The 20,784-nt window shown below is 26.1% G+C and overlaps 2 protein-coding genes across 5 annotated transcripts in view; one reads left to right on the top strand and one right to left on the bottom strand.

The window, feature by feature from the left end:
• Positions 1-2,244: 2,244 nt before the first annotated feature.
• On the bottom strand, positions 2,245-17,194 carry LOC107447571 (guanine nucleotide-binding protein G(q) subunit alpha). 4 transcript variants are annotated; one of them, XM_043041728.3, is made up of 8 exons: positions 17,100-17,194; positions 13,519-13,703; positions 11,124-11,278; positions 8,464-8,592; positions 8,205-8,337; positions 6,175-6,328; positions 4,555-4,662; positions 2,245-4,097 (listed from the first exon to the last, which is right to left on the bottom strand). In XM_043041728.3, the coding sequence occupies exons 2-8, from the start codon at positions 13,663-13,665 to the stop codon at positions 4,015-4,017; spliced, it is 909 nt and encodes a 302-aa protein (XP_042897662.2). In that variant the 5' UTR covers positions 13,666-13,703; positions 17,100-17,194; the 3' UTR covers positions 2,245-4,014. The 4 variants fall into 4 exon arrangements, with proteins under 4 accessions (XP_042897662.2, XP_015917991.2, XP_015917990.2 ...); XM_016062505.4 differs by lacking the exon at positions 17,100-17,194 and adding an exon at positions 16,506-16,968; XM_016062504.5 differs by lacking the exon at positions 17,100-17,194 and adding an exon at positions 16,501-16,957.
• LOC107447570 (exonuclease mut-7 homolog) overlaps positions 17,152-20,784 on the top strand; it is a 34,160-nt gene continuing 30,527 nt past the window's right edge. Inside the window, exons 1-3 of the mRNA XM_087159249.1 lie at positions 17,152-17,418; positions 18,321-18,757; positions 20,649-20,702. Coding sequence (XP_087015375.1) covers positions 18,323-18,757; positions 20,649-20,702 — 489 coding nt within the window. The 5' untranslated portion in view covers positions 17,152-17,418; positions 18,321-18,322. The remainder of the gene's footprint in view (positions 17,419-18,320; positions 18,758-20,648; positions 20,703-20,784) is intronic.

Here is a 20,784-nt window from a genome sequence, read left to right as displayed (position 1 = left end):
GCATAATTCATTAAGCATCAACCATTTTTTACTTTCAAGTCAAATTTAACTTCTGTTAGACTTATACAAAATAAATAACATTATTAACTAAACTATATTTACTTGGAGTGGAAAAAAATCAAAATAACATTATCCAGTTGTCTCACTTTTTAAGTCATTTACACATTTTATGTTAATATAGAACTATTCACATAGATTAATTTACTTTTACACGGAATATTTTATTCTTGTAATATACCCAATTTTTACTTTCTCTTTCATTTTTGAATTCACCAGCATAATAATACAAGGTTTAGTGCAACTGCATAGTAATAAATAAATAAATAGATTTTTTTTTTATGTCTGAAAGTGAATTATTTCTTGCATACACCCACTACAAATGTTTATTCTTGAAACAATTCTGTTTTAAAATATTTAAATTCTCAAGCTTTAATATTTTATCATTTGATTTTTTTGTGTGGTTAAATATATTATTTCCTATATTTCTTTCCTAGTTGCCCTTTCATATAAAAACATTTAATTTTCTCTTTAATCTTAGGCCAGCAATTTGATACAATTAATCAATTGTCTGAAAGCTTGATAATTTAAATGTGTTTTTCTTTTACTATATACTATTCTCTAAGTACTTAGAATATCTCTTAATTAAAATACGGGTCATTTTAAATAAGAACACTTAATTAGATTTAAATTATTGATCCCTAAATGCATCTGGCTCTCCTTTTAAATTCTACCTTCAATTCCATTTGTATTATTAATGCATTTCATTTTATTTTTTTTTACTTTAAATCTTAAAAACATAACACTTTATTTATAAGAGAACACTAGAATATTTAAGGGAAATTTCTCCTAGATCAAGTCCTTTGTTTTGCAGCAACCAAGACTTTTACCAAACTCTTCTCTGAACCAGCAAAGGCAGGAAATTTGATAACATTTTCTCTAAGCAGTCTATTTTTTGACATTTCTTCTAAACATTGCTGAATACTCCCTTGTGAGTGCTTTGCACTGTTGCATCAATGATCTCTTTTAAAATGTTCCAACTGGTGCGGAAATGATAATAGAAACTTCAAAATCTTTTTGATCGGCTCCAATTTCTAAAGTAATCTGTAACACAAAAATTTGCAAAGCATTCTTCTGAAAATATGGAGAATGTTTACCAAGCAAAAATTAAGAATCTTAAAACCCTTCACTGTCAAATTGAAATTCTGAGGGGAGCTTCCACTAAACTAGGGATAATTACTCATGTAACATTAGATTTTACTAATAGGAAACAAAATCAGCTGCCTTTAAATTTCAACAAAGATTTGCATAATCTTCATCATCATTTCAAAAGAGTAAAAATATTGAAAGTCCTACTAATAGAAAAATTCCTTATGGATGCAGTATAACATAGCAATACTTCTTAATAACAAGTTCAATTTAAAAGTAAAATGAAAAAAAAATTTTGTGCACTCAAAATTATTTTTGCTTAGGATGCAAATTTGTGAACAATATTTTAGTGACTTGATTTTAAAATCAGCTTAAAATAAACATTATTTTTTAAAAAAATATTCATTAAAAAATTATAGACACAAAAAAAATTTTTTTTTAAATCATTCATATAAAAATTTTCAAAGCATTTTGTTATGAGATTGCTAGCATTTTTTTTTTATTGATTTCACACTTTAATAATTTTTATTAACTATTTTGGTGTAATAATAAGCAATTAGCAAAGTTACATTAGTATGAAGAAAAAAACTTTAATAAGAAACTCAGATTCCACTCTCTCTCTCTCTCTCTTTTTTTTTTTTTTTTTTTTTTTTTTATAAATAACATGAATTATTCACATCAATGTATCATTAAATACTTGATGATTTAATAAGAAAAAAATTCATTAAAAATGATAAGCTTAAGTCACGTTAAAGAATTTTTGGAGAGTTACTGTTACTTTTAATAATGATTTTGTTTACATGTGATATGTTCATGTTATTTTTCAAAGCAAGGAATAATCATGGTCTTATCATAGATAAAAAAATATATACACAAAATCAAAAGAAAGAATTCAAGGACATGTTTAAAAATACAATTAAAATTTCAAAGACTAGTGGCGAGCTTTCCAATCATATCTGATTTTTATGAAGAAAAAAAATCTACTCATTACTTAAAAAATACATAATTAATCTTACCATTGATTAAATAATTAATTGCAAAGTGGTTAAAAAATGCTTGTAATTTAGAACAACTTATTACAAGTAAACTGAACATAACTGCAATCATTATATAGTAATTTATTAAAATGAAGCATGCAGAAGTATAGCATCAATCAGAAAATACTAAATTTTTTTTATATAAGTAACATAAAAATGAAGGTATTAACACTAGTATAACACATTTGAACTGACATTATCAACAATAGAATATCATTTATTTACAATGAATTAGTTTTCTACTTTGATAATACTTTTGAAATCCATCAGTCAATAAGAGGAAGTTTGGGGTGACAGAACATTTCCAGAGCTATATGACTTACTATACTAATGATAGTAAATCTGTGATTTGCTAATCAGGGCTTGAAAAACGTACCCAAACATATAAATGCCCAACACTCTTTCGTATGCATATTAATGAACACATATAACTGTATCTAAATTAATGCAACTATTCAATTAAAGAAACTTATTACTGCATAACCCTCTTTATTTAACAGAAAAACAAAACACAAGAAAAGGAATATGAATATTAAGAATTAAATACTTTTGAACAAACTTCACATTTTAAAAAAAATCACATGCTCTGACGTTATCCAATTTTTGAAAAATTTGAAGCAGATGTTAAATCAGGGATATAGTATTAAATTTCCTTTTTTATATTTATTTTTGTTTACGCAGCAATAGGGTTAAAACTTTTTTAAACAGAAACAAACACAAATAAGTGAATAAAAAAAAGACTAGCTAACTTCATTTTATATATTTTCATTTGTAGTCGAAATTAGAAGTATCTCTTGATCAGAATTTATTGTATTTTTTATTAAATATTTTCATTCCAGGCTTGATCAGAATTTTAAAGTACATGCATTGCTGGGCATTATAATTTTTGAATCTTTGTTGCTAATGTCACCTCAATAATCTGACAAAACATTTTCAAATAAAAACATAAGTTTGATATAAAAATGAGAAAGCCCTAGACTAGAGACTTATTTTGAACAATAACAAAGACAGGGTTGTTAGAACTAAAAAGACTATTGCAAAAAGTTGTCTAAAAATATAAACTTGACCAAAAATAAATATTACTATGTAGTATCTTTGAATGCAAAATGTGATAATTTGGTAATGTATTAATGCACCTCTCAGAGCACTCAAAATGCAGAAAATGAAAAGAATAAAATAGTTTTGTTTTTGGCTTAGCTTTAGAATTATAATACAATCTTGTCTCGTGAAATATTTAAATCAGGTTTTGGGATCTCAATGGCCTATCTAAATAAATAGCAGAAATAAAATCATTTCTAATAAAAAAAGAATGTGCATTAACTTTTTTTTTATAAAATTTCAGAAAAACCTACACCTAATAATTTTTGCCAAAATCCAGTAATTATATCATAAGTTTAAAAAAAAAAAAATTTATGATAATTTTAAAATTAAAAACTTTAATGATAACCAGAATGCAAGGCATTGGTTAAAAATATATATAAAATAAAGTATAGTAATTAGTAAAAACTGCCAGAAAGAGTATGCATAGAAACGAGTATAACAAAGTTTAAACTGTAATGAACAAAAAAGTTTATGTAAATGTATTTTATGAATGATTATTGTTGCAAATGATGCTAATTATGAGCTTTGGGAAAACCATAATTCATATAATAGTTAATATTAATAATTAACTATGTTTTAAATGCCTAATGAATAGATACAAAATTTAAACCCCCTTAAGATCCAAGTTCTGGTTGTGATCCAGACCTTTAAAGCAATTAAACCAAACTTTTAAGAATGAACAATTTATAATTATAACATTTGTCACTGATGAGAAGAAATCTGTCATTGTTTACATTATACCAATCTCACATAAATTCCTTTTAAAGACAAAATCTTTTGTGGCTGCGAAAACACACCTAATATTCTTTTCATCTGAAAAGTGAAAAAAATTGTAGTCACTAAATATTGTTAAAAATTTAAAAAACAAGAAATTAGCAATTTGTTTGCATCACACACAGAATATGTTTTCTACAAAAGTCCTATTAGAAATTCTAAAAGTAAAGTATGGAAAAATATGGAAAGGTAAGTCTAAAAATAAAGAGTAAACATGTAGATTTCAACATCTGGGCAAAAGAATTACAGTTGAAAATGAATTACAGTTCATAGCAAATTTGTAACTTGTTTTTAGAAATCCATATATTAAATATTAAGTTTCATTTTTTTTAATATGGGCTTAGTACAGCCAAAGAAATAAAAATTTACATTTGCTTTAATTTTTAAACACACTGGTTTTATTTTTAAAAAATAAATGTTCAGTAAGGAAACTACAGGAAATGTAGTTTTGTTCCCTTTGAGAATACTATTTTCTAAAGCTAAAGTATTAAATTACCTGTAGCACAAGTAAAGTGTGAATAAATTGACTTTTCACTATCTGGATTTAAATCAACAAACATTTTTAATATAAATTCTCTAGCACGAGTAGCATCCTTCTTTGGGCCTGAAAATAAAATAAAATAATAGTAATAAATAAATAAAGTAAGAATAAAAATAAATATATCATATAAATACATTATTAAATATAATTCTTCAAAAGTATAAATCTAATTCATGTTCAACATTTATTCTTCAAATTTATATTTCATACATATATATTTTAAATAGATAAATGCATAGTTTATTACATTGTCGAAATATTTGAAATATTTTTAATTTTCAGTTACATTTGTTATGAGAATATAAAAAAATTGGTTTCAACAGAATATTATTATAAAATAAAAATAAAATAATTTTCCGTAAGAAAAATGATAAGACATACACTATATTTTCACTAACAAGGGAAACTAGGGAAGTGTGACTCGGCAATTTTGAAATAAACTAGTGGGATGTATGCCTAATGAGGAATAATTTTAAGGGGCAACATTCGTTTCGGCCCATAAAAGGTCCTGTGAGAGATAAAAAATAATTCAATATGTAGAAAAATCGGTATTTTATTACTTCAATGTAGACTATTAGTTATTGAAATTGTCTCATATTTCAATTAAATTGTAATTAATTGGTTAAGTAATTAGAAAATTAATAAATTAATTAGCAAATTAATTAATTATTAATTAATTGATTGCAATTACATACTCATACATAAATTTTACATAAATTTTTGAAGAAAAAAATGTAAAAAATTTAATGTCAAATTTTTTTTTAAAATTAGCCTAACAAATTAACCTTCTGTTTTTCTGAAAAACTACAGATATATAAAATTTTCGAAATAATTTTGACAATAAATATGCTTTATACAGTACGCGAAAGTACCACAAAATTAATTGAAGTATGAGACAATTACAATAACTGATAGTCTGCATTGAAGTAATAAAATACCGGTTTTTCTATATGTATTGAATTGTTTTTTATCTCTCACAGGACCTCTTATGGGCCGAAACAAATGTTGCCCCCTAAAATTATTCCTCATAATCCATACATCCCACTAGTTTATTTCGAAATTGGCGAGTCACACTTCCCTAGTTTCCCTTGTAAGAAGCATTAATCAGTCTAGTTTAAAAATTTGCTATATCCAGAACCCTTCATCATATAAAAATATCTTCCCACAATAAAAATTTATTCATATTTGTACTTTAACATATCAGAAAATGTATCAAAAATAAAATCCAGGTTTGAAAAAAATTCTAAACATATAGCATAGAGTCAAATTACTATTTAGATAAGATAAGATGCAAAGAAAACAGTGAAAGAAATAAGAAAAATTTAAAATTAACCAAAATCGGAAAAAAATAATGAAAAGATATAATCTTGTCATCAGCTCACATGATTGTATGTGCAAAAAAAGTGCTTTCTAATACTGTGTTACTACATTTTGAAAATTATGTGGAAAAAAAATTTTTAAATAACATTTAAATATTTAGTTTTTAATAAGTCTTATTTTTATTTGATCCACCTTTATATTAGTCCAGATTAATCTTACATTAAAATGAATCATTAAAAGTCACATTTTGCTCACCATTATATTCTGGAAAATAATCTACTAAGTGAGAATATAAAATTTTTTCTTCTAGCAGATCTTTTTTGTTTAGAAATAAAATAACTGATGAGTTTCGAAACCACTGATATGCAATTACTGTTTTAAACAATGCTTTACTTTCTTCCATCCGATTCTAAAAAATAAAGAAAAAAATCAAAACAGATATAACATTAGTATTTATAAGATTTTTAATAATTTTTTTTAAAAAAAACATTCAAAAAAATAGATAACTGCTAAAATATGTTTGACATAACAAATTATTTATAAAATTTTTGATGATTTAAAGATTAAAAAATAAAGAACAGCTATAAGTATATTAATAATTTCAAAAGTATAACATTTCTATTCAGATTTTGCTTCTCTTATGTGAAATATCAATATAATGATTAACTTCTACTTGAAATTATATTAATCAAACGAATAAAAAAAAATGCTTAGTAATAGCAATCACTAGAAGGTTTAGACAAGGACAATGATGAACTCACTGAGATTGAAATGCTTGCTAAGTAAAAACAGTAATATTAGGGAGGCAAGCAGTAGCCAAAATTAAACGCTAAACCAAAACCCTATCTTACCAAAAAAATAAATCAACTTGTCTGGTTCTATAGCGACCGGCTCCAACAAGTCCTAGAGGTGGAAGCTCATCTCGTGACTGCTAGACAAGTCTTTCAAAATAGTTTAAGACTTCAAGCAAATTTTTAAAATTAAATTAATTAGAAAAGCAAAAATTGCAATTATTTAAAAAAAGGGGGTAAAGAAAACACATAATTTTCAAGCATACAATTTATTACAATCGTGTAAAATAAGATTATCAACAATGACTGTAATGATGAATGTTATGAAAATAATGCTTCATTACAATTTTAATAGTTAGATATTTTTCTTTTTAGTCCCATGACTTCTAAAATATGCTTTCCAAACGATTATGTAAGTTTTTCTCTAATGAAAATAGGTGAAGTCTGCAAGCTTTAAACTTAAGTAACTTTAAATTTTTTCTTAAATATTTACCTTTACCACTTTTAATTCTGGAATTTTTACTATGCCAACTTATCCAATAAAGTTTTAAATTATTAAGAAGAATTATACATACATGGTACAAAACTATAATATTTTATCATTTAAGGGAATTGATCATCTTTAAACAGTAAAATTGTTTTACAGATGTAACAAAAATAAGTTTGTCTTAGTACAAATTTTATTAGTATTTAATTTTTTAACTGATACCTTTTAATGCAAAATTAGGAGCTCTTTTGAAATCTATATGCTTATAATATTTTTAAATAAACAACCTATTCTCACTCAAATGCATAAATTATAATCTATATTTGTCAGGCTCAACTTATTTTTTAGGCCATAAAAATTTTTTAATTCCCAATTCTTTTCAGATAAAAGGGATAACCTCATTCATCCAAATATGTTTTCTCATTGACCTTTGACTTCTAAAAATATGTGGGCTTAAAAAAAAAAATTTTTTTTTAGTTTTTTAGTTAACTTTTCATAAATTTAAAAAAAAAATACAAATTTAAACAATGTATCATTTATACTAGTAATCAAAAGTTTGTATAATTTTACATATTTCTATATTTATGAATTAGGTTAACGTTTGGATGCCAGGATAGGTCAAAAGTTATTTAGGAAGTAATGTTTTTTTATTTTCACATTGTACACTTTAAGACTTTGAAACCTGGATATAAAGATGTAATAAATGTACTTTCAAATTCTTTGAAAAAGAATTTTCACTTTTATATTTTAACATGAATCAAGAGCTATCATTTATCTGAGTCAATATTCAGAGAAATCTGCTCTTACATCTCGCCAGCCTAATCCAGATGCAAGTCGCTCGCAAATCACAAAAAAAAATCACATGTAATCACAAAAAAAAAAAAAAAAAATCACATCAACTGTAGACTGTCTACCACTAATCTAAGTCAACCTTATAATTGAGAGCTGAAAATTATGAAGTATACTGAACAATATATTTTCATTAGCAAAGATGAGAAAATAATTACTTCATTATAATCTGATTCAAACAATACTTGGTCATATTCGCTTATAGCAACTAGAAAAATCAAGGATGTCACATCTTCAAAACAATGAATCCATTTTCTTCTTTCCGATCTTTGTCCACCAACATCAACCATTCTAAAGAAAAATACAAATAACAAGAAAGTTTACAGCCTATATATTAATTTTATCACTGAGCTCTTCGACCAAAGATCATTAATTTTTTAGAAATAGGAAAGAAAAAAATGTCGAATCAATTTTTACCTAAATATAACAGAATCTAAATTAAATGTATATTCTACAACACCTGTAGTCGGTACTCTCACCCTCAGAATATCTTGTAAAGTAGGAACATAATTTGGTCGTGCCAATCTGTCAACATCATTCAGGTAACTAAAAATACAATAAGTAATAAATTAATTATATTTTGACTTACAAATATTTAAAAGCCATTTGAAATATGTCAAAATAAATATGCTGTCATTTTAGTGATGACAGACATATTAAAGGAAAATTTTATTTCTTCTGTGGATGTTAGCGACCATTTATTCGAATAGCATAAATACTTAATCAGAACATCAGAAATTTTTCGGGGTTAAATATTTCTGCAGAACACCACTTATTTCAGTTTAAATTTCCCACAAACTGTTGCATACTTTCAGTTAAAGAACACTACTAAAAGTTTATGTTAACAAATAAAAGAGCTACTTTTAAGTAAAAGTTGGTTGAAGAGATATAATAAATAGGAAGATCAAATAATAAAGCTTAATCAAGATTTATACAGGTTTCATAGTTAAAAAAAATAATTAGTAGTAGTTAGTAATCCCTCACATCAATATATATTAATTAAAATTTGTAATCCAGTTCAAGATTTCTTTAATCAAATAATTTTAAAATAGGGTTGCAATAAGTTTGAAACAAAAACACAATGAATATACTGCATAACATGTTAATACAAAAGTAAATTTAGTGGGTGATACCTCAATTCATCATTAAATTTTATGATACTTCTGTACTGTTGATTGGAATAGATCATTCCTAAAATCCCATGAAAGAAGGAATTAATAATTTAATTAATTAAAGAAAGGAAATCACAAAATTAATCCCAACAAAATTTTTTACTGTGTTTGCTCAAAATAAATAAGTATATCATCCTTGAAACCATCATAAAAATTAGATAATGTAAAATTATTAATTGAGTTTCCTTTTCATGGAATGACTTAGTTCCTTTAGAGGTTGAAATAATTAATCATGTGGGTAAGACTAAATGTCTAAACCATGTATATAAATAGCAGATGGTCCCTAAATTGGAAAAATCAAATTTTGTGATTTCTACTAGCATTATTTTTTATTAGAATCAGATAAAAAATTCAAATCTTTTGATTCTTCGGACCTATTTTTTAAAAATCTGCATTTAGTATTCAGGATTTTCTGAACACTCACAAAAATCGTGATTATCAGAATAAAAAACTAAAAATCAGGATAAATAAAAACAATATATATTTTATTAGGAAAATCAGGATAGCTATGAAACCTGGAGTGATAAAGTAAATATCTAAATATTTAATAAAATATAATGATACAAATTATTAACTGCATATATAAAAATGCATCAAGATATATATCTTAAAAGCATTTGCAATAACATCAAAATTATTTTACAATCATTAGAAAATTTCATCAAATAAAATAAACTTAATATTAAAGATAAATTTTATCACACAAAATAAATTTCATATCAAATGAATGTAATGATTATATTTTTTATACTTGTGTTGCACAAAATTATATAACTCATTTATTCAGAGATAATCGTGCGCAAAAATATTTTTTATAACTAGTTATTTTTCATTGCTTAGTATTGAATGATAGAAATAATTCTTAACGGATCAGGTATGCAAATTTTTAATTAAACTATGCAATTTCAAATAACAACAATTAAATTTTAAACAGAACTAGTCAAACAGTTTATGACAATTCTAAGCTTAAAAGATGAAACTTTTGTAGAACATTTGGCGACAATTTTCGCCATACTGGCGCGAATCCTATGGCTTTTAGCGAATATTTTTGTATTTGATAGGGCTAATCGAAATTTAGTAATCTGAGATTTTCAAAAAAATCTAAATTAAGAACATTTATATATATATTTCTCTTACACGGCGACAAAAAAAAGCCTCATTACAACTCCCCGAATGGCAACGCTAGAAAATCGACCAATGATTGCCGCTAAAAATGTCACACGCCAAATCTAGCTGAGGTGGCTCAACAAATAGCGCTTTTAAAAACGGAAACTAAAATAACCAGGGAGAGTATAAGCTAGGCAGAAGTGAGTAGTCTTTGTCGATAGATCTCTATTTTAGTATTTTGTCGAAAGCGCTTTTTTTTAACGAATTTATATGTTACGAATTTATTTGATGATTTTTAATTTATATCACGAATTTATTTGTTTTACTAGAATTTATTTGTTTATGCAGGTTTTTCCATTGCAATTCACTTATTTCAATTTTTAATAGACTTAATTATAGCCAAAATTTTAACCTTTTTAAAGAGATATCAGTTTTAGAAATTTTATCTTAAGATTTTATACTATAGCACATTTCTAATAGGTTTAACGAATTACAAGTAATTTATTTGAATTCAAATTTATTTTAATGACTTAGTATTTACTAAAAAGATGTAATTTTTTTTTAAAAAAAAAAGTTGTTATATGGATTTGAATGATTGTTTTGAATTCTTAGAATTTTGTGTATATGCAATGTACCGAAGTTAGCAGCGAGCGAAGCAAGCTTGGTTTGCGAAGCAAACCATATAAGATTGCGTAGCAATTTGCGGGGGTTGGCGATCGTTAGCGAGCAGGGGGAGCAGTCCACTAGTTTAAGAAATTTAACAACATAATAAATTTAGCAAAACAAAAGTGTTTGTACTATTTAGCTGAATCTGTAAGCTGATACTCTCTACGTCGATCATAGCATTTTTGAATACCAGAATCTGCCCACAATGATTTAATTGCCACAACAAACTGGTGATCAAGCGCAGTAACAGTTTGACAATCCACTAATCTGACAAGTTCAGCATGGGCCTGGGAAAAAAATTTCAATTTTATTGCATATTATTGTAATTTTAAAAATTATTCATAAAAATCTTATTGTTATGCAAAAGGTGTTAAGAAAAAATTAAGTCTTGTATAATTATTAACACAGCAGAGTCAGAATAATCTGAGTTTTGCATAATCTGAAATATTTTGATTTTTATATTGTAGAAAATATAAAATTAAAAAATGAATAAAAAAAAATCCTGAAAAATTAAGCTTTAACACATTTAAACACTTCATCAACCAAAATTGTAATTTATATTACTTTCATTTTAAAGATTATGATACCCTCAAACAATAGTAGTTTTTAGACTACTCATTTTATGAAAAGTTATGTAATTTAAGTTTTCAGTAGTATTTGTTGGCTCTTGTCTAAACTGATTCACATTACTAAAACTCCACTATAGAATACTCTTACAATCTTCTCCGACACTTCCCTTTCACAACAAAATAAATTAACTAAAAATACTTTATATTTTTCTCTCCTGACTAAACTAAAAGGACCTTACTTTCCAGCAAAGTTTGTTGATTTAAATAAATCTGCTTGATATGAATCCCAATTTAAACTGGTGAAAATTCAACTGATTTTAAAAGTCATTAAGTTAAAACAATTTTTTTTAAAGAAATCACCAATCTAGAAATTTACAAAGTATTATGAGATAATTTAAATTTTTTATTGGTTTTCAGATTTTTAAAAATTATAATAAACATAATTTTAAACTAATTTTAAAATTACATTATTATACAGTGTAAAAAAAAACAGTACTTGTTTCTTAAAGCCACGCTTAATTTTAGTGTATTACAAATATATTTATGAAAATTAATGTACGCACAGTGAGTATTAAAAGAAAATTATCATAATACAGCATAAAAAACTCGCTAAAGATAAATTCAGATTCTTTTTTTCTGATGAAATATTTATTTAAAAAATTATACTACTACAGAAATACTTGCGAACTTGCAGCTAAGGTAAGGTGTAAGGTAGCACAATTTAATTTCTCACTTAAGAAAGAAAATAATTCACACTTAATTTTCTAATTTGTTTTTTAGAAGTTAATAATAATACATTTCTATTTCCCATTTTTTATAAATTTAAATGATGCATTATGATTTACTATATACAATTTTTTAAGCAGAAATATAGTTTCAAAAGTATTGGTACAATTCATTTTAAAAAATATTCCCATTCTTATTATATTTATAAAATTTAACTAATTAAGGATTAATTTTTTAAAACAAAAAAAAAACTATGAAAAATGCATTCCAGATTGTAGTTATCCCTTATGTTCTGGGGGATGGGATATGAATACATTAAATAAAAAATGTTAAAAAAATTTGTATTCAAAGGAAGCATACTTTTGTGTCTGATCTTATAACTTAAAATATAATTTCAATTAATTAATCAGTCTTACTTAGTTTACTTTTCAAATGATTAAGACTTGTATAAATCTAATAATTAGATCAACATTTATTTAGAAGTTTTATTTTCATTTTTCAGCAATTAACAATTATCTTGAGGCAATAAATATACATCAATGTAATTAGTTATCATATAATTTAATACAATTATTTTTCAACTCATTAACAATTTAAGCGTAAAAAAAATTAGAATAACTACTTTCCAAGTTTAATTTTCCACTATTTCTTGATATAAAAGTAAAGTCTTTTAAAACAAACATGAAACATACAAAACACAGGTTAATATAAATGCACCAAAAACAGTTGGCAATGAAAAAATTTGGCAAATAGTCACAAAGTGAAAACCAATCAATTCACATATTATATGAAAAACAATGTGAAACTCTATAAGTTAAAGCAATTTTAATGTTACAGCGACTTGAAATGAATTGAAGTTATTGATCTCATGTCCCATTATGCCAACTCTTGTATAATTTTTTTATGTGTTTATTGGTCTCTATCATTACAATTTTGGACACTTTTCGCTAAAATAAATACAATTCTTGACTACCATTTTCAGAGAAATTTATAACTGAGATGAAACGGTGCATTGTATCATGTTAAAAATTCAGATGCCAACTGTAATATGTTAAAATTTCATCTTGGAATAACTTTCCAAACCCAAGTAAAAAAAAAAATAAATAAATAATTTTAATTAACAATTTTAGTATGAAACAACTGCCTTGCCATGCTCAGATAGCTAAAATTTAAAAACTCTACAGAAAAACAATTTTATAAATTAGCATAATAATTAAATTAATAAAAAGTACCAGATTTTTCCTATCTTTGTAGGGTATTTTAAGCATAACCATTGCTTTTATTAAACTTTGCATGGCTCTAAAAACATCTTGACATACAGGTATAATAAAATCTTTTTTGTCTTGCTCTGAATAACCTAATCCATGAATTATTCTCATTTGTTTGATGAATGTACTTTTACCAGACTCCCCTGGACCTGAAAAAGTTTAAATAAATTACAATTAAAAAACTATATTTAATAACACTGAAAATGAATACATAAAAAAATTCAGTTCAAAAATAAGTTGAGTATACACAAAAAAAAAAAAAATTATTAAGACGGTAAAATTTATAAAAGTTTTCTGTAACACCTTATAATTTCACTACTTTTACAAAAAATTCCAAAATTATAAAATCATTTCATGAAGCTAAACTTAAAATCTTAGAAGCTTGCCCGGTTGGCATAAATGCCTCTAATTTTGAAACTGAAATCGAGCCAATTAGACAATCTGTTCTTCATCTTATCAGTAGTACCACTTCCCTCAATCACGTTGTGTTTCTCATTGACTCACAAGCTGCCATCTTTTCTCTTCACTCAGTTCGAAATATCGACTCAACGGTACTTTGGGATTATCCTGTCAACCTGCCAACGCTCGCCAAATCCTTCAGAGCCAGCTTTTTGCAAAATAAGCATTGTAAACACAATAAATTTATGAAATCACAATGATAAACAAATAAATAATTACTAATAACCATATATGTAATATTATATAAATCCTTTCGGTGGCCAAAAGTCCTTGATAGCTTTTAAAGAGCAAACAAACAGGTAGTCATTATCCTCGTGCAATCAACGGGATAATCCCAAAGTGCTTCATTCCTCTTTTGGATTATCCTGTCGACCTGCCAACTCTCGCCAAATCCTTTGCCGCTAGTTTATAGGTTTGGCATGGCTTTTAGGTTTGGCAATATCAAGGTTGGCAAGTTTCTGCCACGGTGGTTAAAACCTCTGGTAGAAACCGAACTGACACGGCAGAAATTCAGAAAATGACATAAAAGTTAAGTACTGAGATTGACATACAATGGATAATTCATAGAAAAAACATTTAAATGTTAAACAAAATGATCAGTGAAATTGCTATTTACATTTATGAATCAGTGAATCTAACCAATTATATTACCTCTTACATACAGCAAAGATTAAAACTGTTACTGTTATAATAATTGAATTGTTGCCATGCAAATTATGTCTTGAAAAGAAAAAAAAACTATTTGAAAGTAGCTCTATTCAGTTACATTAAGAGTTAAATGATAATAATTACTGAATTTCAGAGTTTAATATAATAAACTAAAATTTAGTATTTATATTTATTATTACATTACTTTATTCTTTATTTAATATAAATATTTGATATACTGCACTGCACTCTTTATATTTAATATAAACAAAATAATATATATTTACAAACAATGAATTAAAAAGTTTGTTACAGTTACATTTTTCAGTTTACTTAAACAAAATGTCATTAAGCAATTACCAGAACTAATATAGAAGTTTTTGTAGTTTCCGCCAGTTTTTACCGGTTACAACCAGTTTCTGCCACTGGCATGGCAAAAACCAGTTTCTGCCGGCAAAAAGCCAACCCTAGGCGATATCAGCTTTGGCGAAAATGGTCGACGGGATAATCCCAAAGTACCAACTCAACTTATGTATAAGAGACTAAAATGGAGATTGACAATCTTATCAATAATGCCTGGGTGATTCTTTTCCAGCCATTGCGACATTCCTGAAAATAAGACAGCCGATCCCTTGGCCAAAAACCAGCTGTAGTCTTCCTCAACCCACTTTTACTCTCCACTGCAGCCAGATCTTCTCCACCATTGTGAGAGCTACAGACAAATATATAAGGAATGGGCAAAATGTGGATTACACGGGAAAGATTTGGTCTAGCCTCTCTGTAATCCTTCATCCATGGACCGTCCCCGGCAGATTTTCAAAGCAATTTTTCTTCAAGCTCACCTTCACCGGATTGGTGTTTCGGAAGCTTCTGGCTGCCCTCTGAGCTCTTCAGGCAAAGTGATGAGTTTTAAACTCTTGACAAATTATGCCTCTATGGCCAATACTAGTTTCCTTATTGACTACTATCGTTCAAAGGCTGCTTTAAACTGGGCTGCTAGAAGAGAAACGACTCATAAGGCCAATACCTTGACATAGGGTAAAAGAGTATTGACTGCTGAAAAAAACATCAATTCTAAATACAAAATGTTCCCTTTCACTTTGAGATTAAATTTGTAAATACTCAGAACCGAATTGATTGTCGAATTTGAAACTTGGTATCAAACCAAAATAAAAACCTATGAATAATTTCAAGTTAAAAATCACAAGTTTGAAAACAATTAGAACTGTAGGTATTTTAACAATCTGCAATTCAGTAAAAAGAGAATAAAGGTAACAGGCAATAAAAAGATAAAAAATACTGCAAGCAGGATGTCTACAAAGGAGTGAACAAGAACAAGTATAAAAAATCAGAATTTTAAGAGAAGTCCCACAAACATATTAATTTTCATTTATCTATATGACATTCAAGGCTTTTAATGCAAAAATTTTTTATTTAAAAAATCAAAGTTTCTTCAAATTTTAAAACAGAGTGACTTAAAATTTTAGACAGAAATTTCTAAATAAGCATTAACTTATATTTATCTGAAAAATTTTATCATTACCTACAGAATGCAAAAATATTTTTATCACTATGTTTACAAATTAACAAACAAATTAACATTCTAAAAATAATAAACGAGTTTCAGTTGAAAGGAAACCGGAAAATTAAAATTCTCTAATTTAATGCAACCGGAAACATCAGAATCCAACGAAAATCATCATTTCATGAAAGAAAGAAAAAAACTTAAATATTATATTATACAACCAGGTACATGGGTACAATTACAATTACATGGGTACAAGTATAATCAAATCAATATTCCACGCAGAAAGCAACAGTGTATAAGAACATTAATACCTAACAGTAATAATTTAAGTTCATGTGGAGTCTCTAGCTTGTCTCTCCGAATTCGCCTTTCGATCTCTTGATTGATTCTTCTCTGTTCCTTTTGCGCTTCACTAAGGCAACAGGCCATGTCACCCTACAACTCCTGAAGAACCCAGCTTCGAATGTAAAATTTCAACAGCTTGTCTTGAGCTCTAAATAATGCAGCATAGCCTTTATTACTAATTTGACATCTTCCTCCATGCCGGAACGGGGTGTGATATACTTCAGGAAATCAAGTATACCACACCGGATTGTTACTACTTCCGACTATACTTCAGGATATCCAAAGTTTTATTCGTCAAATATGTTATAATTAAATAAAGCAAATAGTTAACTTGGTAACATGCAAATCTAAGTATATTCATTTTAAGTTTAAAAAGGCGATTTTAAAATAGTTTCGATTTTGTTGTTTACTGGTTGTGATTTCGGAAAGTTCGTACAAATATTCAATATTAACAAATTAAAATTTATAAAGTGTGGACACAAATAAACCAACAATTGTTTTTATAATTGAAAACATGAAGCATAAATAGAACATCAAATAAAATCTAATAAAAAATTTATCTTACTGAAAAAAGAAGTTTTACTACAATATGCTATTAAAGTTATAAGCCACCTAACATAAGGAAGGGAAGCACTTTATCATGATATTGCGTAACAACTGTTTGTTTTCTTTTTCGTCTTGAAATCTAGGCTTGAAATCAACTTTAGGTCTTCTAAAGTGTGATAAAATCAGAGAGAATCAACTTTAGGTCTTCTAAAGTGTGATAAAATCAGAGAGATTAAGTTCATGTTTTTAGTCAGCTATTTGCTTGGTTCAGATCAAAGTCGTCTACAGTTGCGTATTTTGTAGTTTATTTTGCTCTAAAAATCTGAAGAAAAAAAAAAGTTTGTACTAATTTAAGCATTATTTTCATATATATTGTAGTGTTTTTTATGCAGCTAACTAAGAAACTATTTTTTTAATAATTTGTTTCTTTAATTATAGCCCTGACTTTCTTACTAAAAATTGTAGGTTATTAAAAGGATAAAAGAATATGTATTAACAGATTCCTATATACCATACTATTTCTATCACTGATGTTCCAAGTCTCCAAAATGTTACATAACACCCTTTTCTCACTAAGCTTCTCATTAATGCTGCTTCTAACGAGAAACCAAATACAATAGAATAACCCACATTAAAATATATAGCAAATAATTTTCATTAATTCTCTTTTTCAGTTATTGAAATAAATAATTTAACAGGGTTGTAAAGAGCATGAATTAGAATCAAAGTTAAAAGCACAAATTTGCACTTCAAGTGATTCATTTTTATTAAAAATTATTATCTATGTTAATTGCATCTTATACATCTAAGTACTGAAAAATTTTAAGGTACTTTTCTGTTAGCTAGGCACGAATTCCGCCAACTATATGGAGACATTGTATATACAATTATATATTAATTATTTTATAATGCCAAAAACTCAATATTTAAAGGAAATAGCAAAATTGACCATTTGGGGGATATTTGTGGTTGAAAAATGTGTTATAATTATTTGATCCATATGATTTTTTAAGATTGGGTAAATGCATTTCATCTGCATATAAGTATTATGATAAAAAAATCATTTTTTTATTAACAGAATGAATGTATGTGCAAAAAAATATTGCATTGGTTTTTTGTCATTATTCCTTATAGTTTTGTGATTATCTCTTTATTATTGAAATTGTATCAAAATTTGATACAAGCTCATAACTTTATATATTTATCCATCTTTATTTATATTAATATATTTTAAATTTAGGAATGTCTTCTGGCAAGAAGGGAAACAAATATGTCCAAACTAAATATGAAATTCCTTCACACATCTTAGCTGATATCAGTATGATTGAAAAATGCAAAGATGATGAAATTCTGAAAAGTATTGTGCATGATTTGTTAGACAGACAATCTAAGCCTCTAACTTATGCATTGGAATTACTACTAGCATTGAAGTTTGGATGGAAAAAAATGGCAGGCAAAATGGTTATAGTTGCTGGAAGTCTAGAAGACTGGTTCAGAGTGAATGATGTATCTAAAGATCTAAATATGTCTTTAAAAGGTTTTGCTTTGAGTAAATGTATTTTACTATCCAATGAGTCTGTTACTAAGCACATTTGCCATATATTTAAATTGCATGAAGAGAAAGATTATGTGATGCGTGTGATTTATGATTTATTGAATGAAAAAAAGTATAAAGAGGTAAATTTAATAATTTAAATATGTATTACACTATATATTTTCAAGTTCTTTCTGAAATTTTCTAATTTTTTCTTTTAATATCATTTAGTAAAGAATGAAAATGATATTAGTTTCATTCTTTTGCATTTTGATTCTTATATAAAATACTCATACTATTGTGTGGGTCACAAGTTAAATACAAATGTAAAAGATTTATTTATTTTTTTAGCAGCTAATATAAATAGTTCACACAGAGAGATTTTGAATGTCTATGTGTTTAACATTACAGTGTGGTAGCTAACAGAATCACGCTGTCATATTGAATTTATGAGGTAATGCATTTATTAATAACACTTAGCCAGTATAGCAGCCAGTGAGGCAGTTATTGATGCCATATTGTGCCCAATGTGTTAAATTTGTATGTATACAGTAAAGCCAAACTGCTGAAAAATTAAAGTTATCAGGCAATTCAAATTTATCAATATAACACTTAAATCGCTCAAAAAACATCAAGTTAGCTATTTAATGTTCGCATACACTACCCTTTCAAATCATCATTTTGTATGTTAAATAATTTTCTTCCTATTCAAGAATGCTTATGAAATGAAAAATATACAAATTCTAATATTTAACTTTTATAATGGTCTAAATAAAAATAAGAAATCTTAATGTCCTTATCTTTCACCTTGCTGCTCTATCTAATAATGATAAGTTTTTAGAAATTACAGTAGTCTTACTGTTACAGTTAATTCAAAAGAAAAATTACAAATTATAATTAACATATGTTTTTCAATTAAAGAGCACAATATTGCTGAAGTGAAAGCATTTTGTCACATTTTCAAATAAAATCTTGATTCACTACCAGATTATAATATGACATTTTCTTTATTATAATAAACATTTTCCTATTAAGAAAATATGAATTATTACAGTTTCAACAATTTTTAAGTTATGTTGGTTGTATCAAAAATGAAATACAGTTTACACATCTTGAATTTCTTCTATTCTTTATATAAAAAATGATTTAGACAAATATAAAGTTTATCGCAACCTGATATTGTTGAAGAAAAATTTTTTAATACACATTTTCAAATTAAATATTGATTCTGTATCAGATTAAATCTATTTTAATGTATCTTAGAGTCCTTTTTCTTTATAATTGGGAGTGATTTAGTAAATCCATTTCGTAGGAGAACAATTTTCTAAGTCAGCTCCATTAAAAATATATATATTATTTCTTCTATCTCTGAAACGATATTTTAAATTTAAAATCGATAAACTTTGCAATTTGAATAAACTAATATCGACAATTATTTAACTACTAAATTTATATGTAATTTACGTTAGTTAATATGTTGTTTACATCTTGCTATTAAAAAAACTTTTAATGTTACCAAAATAAATCATATCTAAAAAATAATTATTAAGTGTAAAGAAGCAATTTAAAAAAATCAGTGCTTAGCAAAATTAAAAGTGTTCTGCATTTTCAGTGACATTTTTAAATATATTTTTTCTAAATTCTTATGTTAAATTTCAAGTTTGTTTCTTTTCTAACAGTTTTGGATTTAAATTTAATATATTTTTCAAATCTTGACTAATATAAATAATAATTCACGAGAATAGAAATTTTGTTGGTTAAATATGCTTATATGAACACTTTAGCTTACCTTATTAATACAATAAAATCATAACTTGATTAAAGTGAAAAATTTAATGATTCTATTCTGTTCCTCTACAAAAATTAATTTTAAAAATTAGTAGTTTGTTCATGTTTATTTAAAAGTTTCTGAAGCTACCCAGTTATTTTAAGTTAGTTTTCAGCAGTTTTTTTTTTTTTTTTAATAGTGAATCAGTGTCTATATATCATATTCATTTTACTAATTTTAAAAATCTTTCTTTTAAAAAATTTCAGGCATATTATTTAATGTCAGCCCTCAATTTGGAAACTGAATTTTCTTTAGAAGAAGTGAGTAAAGCCTTTATACTTATTTTTTACTGTATGTATTAAGCTGTTTTTATTATAAAATTAATTATAATCTTACTTTTCT

This window comes from Parasteatoda tepidariorum, chromosome 3 (assembly GCF_982258835.1).
Source record: "Parasteatoda tepidariorum strain Cologne lab strain chromosome 3, Ptep-v5.0, whole genome shotgun sequence".
Taxonomy (NCBI): Eukaryota; Metazoa; Arthropoda; class Arachnida; order Araneae; family Theridiidae; genus Parasteatoda; species Parasteatoda tepidariorum.
Note: the sequence above shows the minus strand (reverse complement) of the source record. Positions and strands in the feature narration are given on the sequence as shown.